This window comes from Ctenopharyngodon idella, chromosome 5 (assembly GCF_019924925.1).
Source record: "Ctenopharyngodon idella isolate HZGC_01 chromosome 5, HZGC01, whole genome shotgun sequence".
Lineage (NCBI taxonomy): Eukaryota > Metazoa > Chordata > Actinopteri > Cypriniformes > Xenocyprididae > Ctenopharyngodon > Ctenopharyngodon idella.
Window position 1 is genome coordinate 3656718 of NC_067224.1, and position 10012 is coordinate 3666729.

Below are 10012 nucleotides of genomic sequence, written 5' to 3' on the forward strand. Positions count from 1 at the left end.
AAAGCATTCTCGTTGACAAACAAACTGAAGTGCTGTAATATTGTTTTGGAAATCTCTTTGTTTTATTGGTCTGTTTTATAGGAGGTCATTCTCTTGTGCTTTAGTGTGTATTTAGTGTATACTTCTGTGTGTGACACACTTGTCAGAGGGACGTCTCTGGTGTCTGAGTGTTGACAGAATGTGTATGTGACCTTTGTGTGAATGGCCATCCATTATAGAATGACGGGGAAGATAAGGACAGAGGTCTGTCCTATTAGAGAGCTGTGTGTGTGTGTGTGTGAACATTCAGCTCTTTATGTCTAGTTCATTCTTGTGTGCAGTGAAGCATATGGGTGGACCTGACTGGAGAGGGGGCATAGATAAGAGTGATATAAAGCCAGACACTCCATAAGGTGTGTGTGTGTGTGTGTTTGAATGGTCTGTGCATTATTAACATTCCATGCTTTAGGGGTATTTGTTGGTCATTATAAGGGTTAAAATAATGTTCCGGTTTGAATACAAGTTAAGCTTTGTGGACAGCATCTGTGACACTGCTGATTGACACAGAAACAATTGCAACTTGTAATTTGTGCAAAATGTTGCTGTGTAATACAGAGAAAAATTCCCCATGTTGTTAATGTATAGTCAATAATTAATCTACCTAGAGAAGTAGTCCTACTTGAAAAAGATGATTGGGCAGTGCCCCAAGCCTTCAAACTGCCAGGATCCAACAAAGTCTCAAACCACTCTGCAGAGACTACCAAAGGCAGTTGAACAAAATGACCCTAAGCCATAACAGTGTGAGTTGACCACATGGGCTCCGAGGTCCCCTGGAGTATGTAGCACCAAGTGACCAGGTAAACTTCAGCATATTAATTGATAGGGGTGTAACGGTACACAAACATGACGGTTCGGTACGTTCCTCTGTATTGTTTTGACAAATTTATTTAAACATATATTAAGTAATTAAGACATTACTAACAGGTAAAGTAAATATAATGAACATATAAGCTAATGTAGTGCATATATTTACTGAAATGCTCCACTCTAGAGTTCATTTCTCTAGTGAACTAACATGCTGTGCACACTAAATGACTTGCCTGAGGTAAATGTAATGCTATGTGAGATATTATTCTCAAGCTGTTTTACTGAGGTCTTTCCGCCATTGAAACACTGGTTGAGAGATTACACGTAAACATATCTATGCATAGATTGTCTGTTCTTCTTCTTCTGCGCTTTTTCCTGTTGTGGCAGTTAGCAAACAGCGCTGCATTACCGCACGCGCCCCCTTCCGGACTGGAGTGTGGATCGCCTGTGACTGACTGTATTCACCAAATTGTGACGGTTCGGGATGAATACATGTACCATTACACCCCTATTAATTGATGATTTTGTGATGAGGAAGGAAAGAAAGACAATGCTTGGCCTGAAAAGCAAGAGATGGTACTCTCACTTTCCAAACTGTCTTAAAAATTGGTTTGGTTGGGCCTCCAAAGATGTTTACTCAGGAGCCGGCCCTGCAATCTAGACAAATTCTCATATTATGGTACACATTATTAAAATACAAGCTGTACATTTCTACTTTTAAACCCTGCTGTACACTTGCATGATAGATGTCCATTGAAAGTGCATTATTGTGACACATCTTTAGTTTGTTTACACAAACTGAGAGTCGAGTCAAAATTATGTTCGGTGGTAACGGACAGAGGTGCTGCTATATCAAGTCATGTCCACAACTCAAGGCCGTAAGCATGTCTCAAACATTGGGGTGACTAAAACAAGTTTTTATTTTAAAATATACACACGTTCACTCTTAACTGGATGCCTAATATGCTAAAATAGCTCCATGAATATTTCTTGTCTTGTCACATTCAGTTATGTATTACATGAATCACGTAAATAATGGCTTATGTTTTCAATTTTCACATTTCTCAGAAGTAGAAGTCATCATAGTAGGGTAAACTTGTGAAGTGTGAACAGAAACTATAACAAATATCATTTTTGAATAAATCTACAATAGTGTTTCTGACTTTAAAAAAGAGAAAAAAATATTGGCCAATGTAATCAATGACACAAAGTATAGTGTTATAAATGTACAAATGTACTGTAAGTACAAGTGTAAATGTAAGTATAAATGTATAAATGTTTTGTAAAAATGAAAATTTAAAAAAACTTAGGTTAATGACAGTGGAAACTTATTACAGTCCATTCAAAAAGGCGAAATTTGACAAAAAAAACTGAATAGTTTGCATCACTGGATATTACTGTCACTCATTGAATATTTCTTTCATGAAACAGTTGCTAATACTAAATATTTAGCTACTTACATTTCACCTTGCACTCTTTCACCATAAAAACTGAAGTGTCATGCTGGAATTCCCCTTTAGCTTGTGTGAACAGTAAGTCCCGCCTTCTTTGATTTGATTGGCTATCTCAGTTTGACATTGACAAGCGCTCTTAGACCACTGAGATCCTAAAATGTATTTTGTCATCCTAACAACAAACAGAGTTTTGCAAATTTAATGCAGCACAGCAGTTTCAAGAACATTATATATTGGGAGGACAATTTGTCCCCATCTGATTACTGTTGGGATCTTGTCCCCCCTGTGTCTATGGTGGTTACATCTCACAGTAGCCCATCACACACAGAGGACAAGTCCGAACCCCTTCAACACCGCATGCATTTCAAGAACAGCAGACCACGCTCAGCTGTTTCGCTTCACTCTCAACCTGAGGTTATCTTTCCTTCTCTCCATCAATCTGTCCATGCCTCCCTCACTCTGTGTACGGTTTAGTGTTTGCCGACCTCTATCATTCTTTCAATCAGTCTGTCTTAGTTTTAAAGCCCAGTCTATTTGTCCTCTTTCATATCACTCCATTTGTTTTCACTTCCTCAATCCGTCTTCCTTGTCCACACATCCACCTCATCAATCTGTTTTCCTGTCCTCCCTCTGTCCACCTGCGGTAATTTGGCCTGTTTTTCCTCTACTTCCCCACCATCCCACTCTCCAGTAATTTCACCTGGCTGGGAGCCGTCCACTAATGAGAGGGTAATCAGAGGGATTTCAGGTGCCCTGCTGCCTGAATCGGCCCTTCACATTCGCCCCAGGCTTTTGCAGGCCCTCAGGGACCCGAGTGCGGTGGAAACCGCACAGTTAAGACTGTCTTATTAAACTTCCCTCAAGGGCCCAAACCTTCACAAACAGTCTCAGTCCCAGAGTGAAGAATTCCATTGTCAGCCGACCTCTGATCCAGGCGTCTTTCCTGCGGATCAGCAAGTCTTAATGTGATTGTCTTGACTGCTCAGGCTCGGCCCAGAGGCCTGCCCTCCTTTAACCTGGGTGGGGGGTTGGTTTTAAACTCTGATACGGGATCAGCTTTAGCTAGCCTAAATACTTTTTATCCTTGTAAAGATAGCATAAAGATATCAACATACATCCCTGTTGAGTAAAAACCCACGCTAGGCCTGCAGAAGCCTGTTTTAAAAAGTTGTTGTTATTGAGTTGACAAAACCAGATGAATCAAACACGGTTTAAATGGGGTTCAGCGGCCTCACAACACTTGACATAAACTACCTCAGGATTTCATCCAGAGTTTGTAATTAACTCAATAACATGTGCACCTGAAAGTGTGACCTGAATAGCGAACCGCGTCAAACATGGAGAGAATCAGTGTGATTCACTAAGCACCCTCCAACGAACTCAATTAAAACTATAGAGCGCTGCAGTGATTATGTATTTTTGAAGGCCAGAAGTTAGCATCACCCTGGTTCTCTTGACATAAAAAAAAAAACCAATAGAATTTTTCCATTAACTTTTGGATTGTTGCAGAAAATAAGCTCTGTGACTAACAAACGGCAGAAGGAAAAAGCTTAATAGGCAATGGCAATGAGCACCATGGTCACATGACTTCAACATCACCACAATTAAGCTTCAGTCAACTATTTTGGTCTTTATTTAAAAAAAAAAAAAAAAACTTTTTCTCTGTTTGAGTTAGAATAGGATACAAGAGCATGATTAAAAACAATGAGGCTGTGAAAGCGACTTGTGAGTAGATGAGTTTACCTGTTTGGTGACAAACTCTGGAGTCCCATTTAGCCACTTGTTAAGCCCTGGGTATACTTCGTGTTTTTACGTGTACATGTATGCGCACAGTCGAACGCACAGCCATGCAAAGTATACTTCATTTGACTCGTACGCATACACAGGTGTTCGACGCATGCACAGTTTTGAGCAATCTCTCGCCACAAGTTACAACCCATGTAAATATCTTTGTATTCTTTCTTAGAGTTGTACAAATGAGGGTACTTTCTAAATTCTTCGCACAATTTCTCGTCTACTTAGGCCTCCATTGTCGCTGTAGCTTGCATGCGTTCCGGTCTGTTCTGTTTATGCAGTTTTTCTTTGACTACCTTGTGAATCGACGCCTCCAGGGCACGGTTGCCACCTTGTGGATAAATTAATTACTGCAAAAACAATTAAATGTGCATGTGTGACCTACGCACACAAAGTATGCGTGGTAACAAAAATTCAGCGGTGCGCAAACAGTACGCGCGCACTCTTCTGATGATGAAATCCGCGTCATGCACACTATGCTGACCCTGATCAAAATGAGTTGAACTTCTTTAGGGTTAGTAATTATTAAATCAAAATTTCCCAGAGGGACTTGAAGGCAGCATTATGTGCTGACCCTCGCGTACACGTAAAAAGTGAACTATACTTTGGGCTTTAGAAACTACCTTTTTCAAGACAAGTAAATGCTTTTAAAAGCACAAGGAGCTATTACTGATGTATTTAATGTTGTAGATGAGAAAAAAAAAAAAAAAAAAAAAAAAAAAAAAAAAAAAAAAAAAAAAGTAAAACAACTAGATTAAAATTAAATATGAGGGCTACTGGCTAAATGCTAATATTTTCTTAGTATGAATAATTTAAGAATTTGCCATGTAAAACACCATTTCAGGTAATAACCAGAAAAGTTGAATATATTTCAACAGTAAGGTTCTGGCTGCTGGTTTTAGAACCATAAACTTAAGTGGCTCCATCTAAAATAGGATACTTCCACACACCCACCCACACACGAGTAGTCCAAGGTCACAGTACTTAAACTGTAGGCAAAAAGTACCCAGATAACATACTACATGCAGTGAGATTCTGAAGTGTGCATACAAGAGACACTACCATCCCATGAGGCCACAGGAGAGTTTGTGAACAGTGAAGTGACTCACATAATGCTGGTAGGTCATGTGACAATTGTATGTTCATACACAAGCTATATGGAACACACTTTAGTGGTTGCAAAAAAAAAAAAAACCCACTTACAAGTACCTACTCCGAGTAGGTACGTCAGACATAACAGTGTAACTAGTGTTACACTGGCTAACACCATGACCTGGTTATCAACTGACATTGCAACCATCAATCTAGACTTAACCACCTCAAAAGAGCCTTAAGCCAGCATTCATTTCCCACCAGACTAGATCAATGAGACCCAATAGCACTTCTTGAACATACGTAAAAAGCTTTATTTGGTATACAAGTGCTTGAATAAAAGTCACTACGCAAGGAGTAAAAACAGTAAAAGAAATCAGGCCCTGAATCACTTCTTTCCTCGTTTCCCTGGGGCTTTTGCAGCAGCTACAGCACCTTTCTCTCCCGATTCACCCTCTTCTGCCTTTGCTGCAGTTTTCTTTCCTCCTTTCTTAGCTGCTGGTTCCTCAACTCCCTCTTTTGATGCTTTAGAGGCTTTTTTAGCTCTGCTCGGTTTGGGCTCAGATCCACCCTCCCCTGCAGCATTCTTCGCCTTTGGCTTCTTAGCAGGGGCCACCTTTGAGGCAGTGGCATCGCTCTCAGGAGTCTTAGGCTTAGCACCCTAAGAGAAAGAAAAGATAGGAAGGGGGTGGACGTGGATGCGAATGTCTGCGCATGTATAAAGTGAAAAGACAACTCACATCTGTGGCCTCCTTTTTCTTTGTGGGCTTCTTTTCTTTGCTTGTCCCTTGAATGGAGGGAGCAGGAAATAAAACATTCCATTAAAAAGACTGAATCAGTCACATTACTAAAACAGTTATTGCAGCAGTTATACACTCAGAATAAGGTGGTACAAAAATGTCACTGGGAAAAGTACCCTTTAAAAGGTTAATAAATGTTCCATTTAGGTACTATATGGACACTTTTAGTACCAATATGCATCTTTGAGGTACTCTTTAGGTACAAAGGTGTACATTTTAAAAGGGTACCACCCCAGTGACAGCTTTTGTACCTTTCTGAGAGTGTAGAGATAAGGTTTACACTTGGGCTTTGAGTTCCAAGACCCAGTCACACAAATAACAAACCTAAAACCACCATCTTCACCAATGGACCACAATGATTGGCTTATTCTGAGTGCAACCTGCAGTGATGTCAACAACTGCAGCAGATGCTTCAAATTAAAATGCAAATGGACTTTGACTCAATTTCCCCCCAGTCTAGGGAGGAGAAAAAAAAAAAAAAAAAAAAAAAAAAAAAAAAGCCTTGCAAGTGAACCCAAGAATACCTTTACTTGGTGCCATTATCGTTGTAGACACTGATTCTCTTCAGAATTAGAACAATTCTTAATTTTAGTGTAAACATGCCTTAAAGACAAGTTTAAGACACTTTAATAGCCTACTTAAAGAGCTCATTTAAACTTTACCTTCACCCTTGGCTTTAGTTGCCTTGGCTTTCTTAGGTTTGGATGTTTTCTGTATGTTGGGATCAGCATTTTCCTTTGACTGTGCCTTGGCCTCCTTTGCTTTGGTCTTGGCAGCAATCTGAAAGAGGACATAGTGACCATTGAAGCATTACATTATATTGAAATTCCTAACAATGATTCATAGAACGGTGTAATAAAAACAGAAGTTACCCGAAAGCGCCCTTGAGCACCGGTCATGGTTGCCCCAGAATTTGCAGGTCTCACAAACACACCAGTCTCCATGCCTTTGTTCAAGGTTCGTCGCACCATAAACTTCAGCCGCGTTTCATCCACGGTCTTATACTTCTCTTTGATGTAGCCACGGATTGCTTGGGCCGAAACACCCTTTCTGGAGTCCAGCTCTTTCAGAGCTTCTTTCACCATTTCCATGGTGGATGGGTGTGGAGAAACCTTCCGTCCATTGGCCTTACTGCTTGAGCTTTCAGAAGCATCTTAAAAAACATTTAAACCAGTCATAAATGGAAAAGTCATTCTGAAACAAATCCTAATTTCAAAATCAGACAAAACTGCTTACAAACCTGGTTTTGTGTCAACGGTTTCATTCTCAGAATCCTTTGGGATTGTGGCAGTTGGCTCAGCAGAAGCTTTTTTAGGAGGCATTTCAAAATCAAACGAAAAGTCAATAAAGTTAAAACACTCTTAAATTACTGCAGCTTAAATCCAAGCAGCTTGTGTGTCTGTTTTATCAAGAAAAAAAGCGTGCTTTGCTGTTGTCTGTCACCTGTTCATCATCAAGTCGTTTGTACCCAATTAATTATCCACATTAACATGATTGGCTGAGTTGCCAGAGAAATAATTAGCTTGAAACTGAAGTGAAAAGTCTACCATTTCCTTGCCAAGTGTTTTGTTTGTACACCTATAGTATAGAGCTTTTAGAAGGACTATTTGAAACAGATTGAGGATTCTATTGAGTATTTTCCTCTGGAATGTGAACATTAGTCAATTAAATTAGTTAACTTGAACTAGCAATGAACAATGCTGCTACAGCATTTTTTTAATTTTTGTTAATTTTAACATTTACTAATTTTTAAATCAATATTAACATTAGTTAATTGGCTGTGAAGTAACACACACACACACACACACACACACACACACACACACACACACACACACACACACACAAGCAATTAATGTTTTATAAATTAGAGATAAAGATTTATAAATGCTGTAAAACAAAATTATTGCTTATTGTCATTTCATGTTAGTTAATGCATTAAATGTTAACAAATAAAACCTTATTGTAAAGTGTTACCTCTGGAATTCTAACATACACAGAAATTAAACATTTACATAGTTAATCCAATCCAGAAAAATCTTTTTATATTCTCACTTGACCCCATTATGATCTTTTAGGGTGATTAACAAATTATGATTAATTTGCAAAATACAAAAATTCCTTGAATGCGTGCTGTTTGTGAGTAGGATTTCATAAAGCACTACATGTAACTTTTGGCCCTCTAGCTGTTAAAAATAATACTGCATGCGTCTTGCGGAAGAACATTGTTTTGGTTGTGCTTCGGCTCTGCTTCCCTGCGCGGATGAATGAGGCTCGAGTCGCCGGTGGAAACATACAGGATCGTATCAGAGCGGATGAACACATAAATAATAGCTTCATTGTTTTTACTACTGGTAAGTTTTGACGTTTTGAATGATCCATGGTTAAATTTTCTCGTTCGTTGTGACAACAAACATTTAGCTTTATGCTACCCACAGCCAGAGCTAATTTTCTCTGTCTACAGATAGGCCTATGGCGTGACACGCACGGGTGAATGAAGTATGTACGCAATTTCCCGCAAAATCCGTCCTCGACAGCTCTAAAACATAAATCGCTATTATAGCCTACTTTTATCAGTGTATTTGGGTAAGGTAAAGACATGGTTTGGAAGGTTTTTTTTTTTTTTTTTGCATTGCCTCATAACATTAACTTTTTTTTTTTTTTTTTTTTTTTTTAAATATTAAAAATGACCTAGTGTAGACGTTCGACTTGTATAGGCTACCTTTTGTCTTTTTTCTTTTTCAAAAATGTTTTTCCTTCCTGTAAAGTTTCCCTGGAGCTGGCAGCAGATTTGGTTCAAGGCTCTTTTATTGAAGAATTGTTAGAAATCCCTATGGAGAAAATGAATTTGGAAAAAGAAAATATATCTGGAACCAAGGCTGCTGAAAAAAAGTGACTGCTACCTTCTGTTCTCTCTTTTTTCTGTAACACCTCATCCTTTCTGTTCTTAGTTTACAATTATTCTTGTCAGAAACTAGTTTACCATAAATTCTTAAACCCCCTCAACACTGACCGCCAGTTGACCACTGCTGACCAAACGCCTAAACTTCTCTTTGAAAACCCAACCCTAGCGCAAACAACTGCCATTGCATCCTGAACATCTTATTAAAATTGATTTACTGCCTTGTTTTAGTCCTTTAAATTTACTTCAGCAAAGACAAATTGACTTTGCCAAATGTCATGGAGAGAAAGAAAGAAAAAACTTTGTTTCATTTGGAATTAAGCTAGGAAATTAACCATAGCTTAATATACATAGCCACTCTGATGCAATTACAAACAGTGAATTGGATTTAGTGATAGATGAGCAATCAGAGAAACCCTGATTAATATTATAATGAGCTGAAGTGTACTGGCCTTTGTTTCATGAGTTAATTTGATCATGGTGTGATCTGTCTGTCTGTTTATTATTCCGTTTTTTGTTCATTCTGTACACATGCTAACTCATAACTGAGGACATGTAGAGCTGTCTTGTGCATGTGTGTGTTTCCATACATTTGTGCACACACACGTTCAAGGACGGATCATTTGGTTTTGATTTTTCCCAACATCTGGTTACAATATGGCTGTTTGTCCTTCAGTAAGTGCCGTTTGTGTGTGCAGTGAGTGTGATTTGAGTTCAGACTGTGCTTGTGTGTGTATACACGTGTTGTGCAGATCACAGGGATTGTGAGCTTGCGTGTATGTGTGTGTTGCTGCTTTTTTAACCCATTTATACAAGAGCCATGTCACACTCCCCATGAGATGAGATTACTGTTATCCATAGCACGGCTTTAACCACACTCCATTTCAGTCTCGCTCTCTCTCTCGATCCACACATATCCACAGTAATGTTCTGAACTGCCAAAATTCATATATACAAAAACACACATTTAAAGGGTTCACCCAAAAATGAAAATTCTGTCATTAATTACTCAACCTCATGTCGTTCCACACCCGTAAGACTTTCGTTCATCTTCAGAACACAAATTAAGATATTTTTGATAAAATCCGATGGCTCAGTGAGACCTCCATTGACAGCAAGATAAT

At 38.9% G+C, this 10012-nt stretch overlaps 1 protein-coding gene across 1 annotated transcript; it reads right to left on the bottom strand.

Moving 5' to 3' along the window:
* Positions 1 to 5476: 5476 nt before the first annotated feature.
* Positions 5477 to 7394, bottom strand: LOC127513593 (protein B4). The gene is made up of 5 exons (XM_051895504.1): positions 7227 to 7394; positions 6859 to 7139; positions 6649 to 6766; positions 5927 to 5973; positions 5477 to 5847 (listed from the first exon to the last, which is right to left on the bottom strand). The coding sequence occupies exons 1-5, from the start codon at positions 7306 to 7308 to the stop codon at positions 5575 to 5577; spliced, it is 801 nt and encodes a 266-aa protein (XP_051751464.1). The 5' UTR covers positions 7309 to 7394; the 3' UTR covers positions 5477 to 5574.
* Positions 7395 to 10012: the final 2618 nt, after the last annotated feature.

Coding starts and splice junctions, on each gene's coding strand:
- LOC127513593 (XM_051895504.1), bottom strand. CDS start 7,308: ATGCCTCCTAAAAAAGCTTCTGCTGAGCCAACTGCCACAATCCCAAAG. Junction 7,140..7,226: donor AACCGTTGACACAAAACCAG/GTTTGTAAGCAG, acceptor ATGTTTTTTAAG/ATGCTTCTGAAAGCTCAAGC. Junction 5,848..5,926: donor AGAAAAAGGAGGCCACAGAT/GTGAGTTGTCTT, acceptor TCTTTCTCTTAG/GGTGCTAAGCCTAAGACTCC.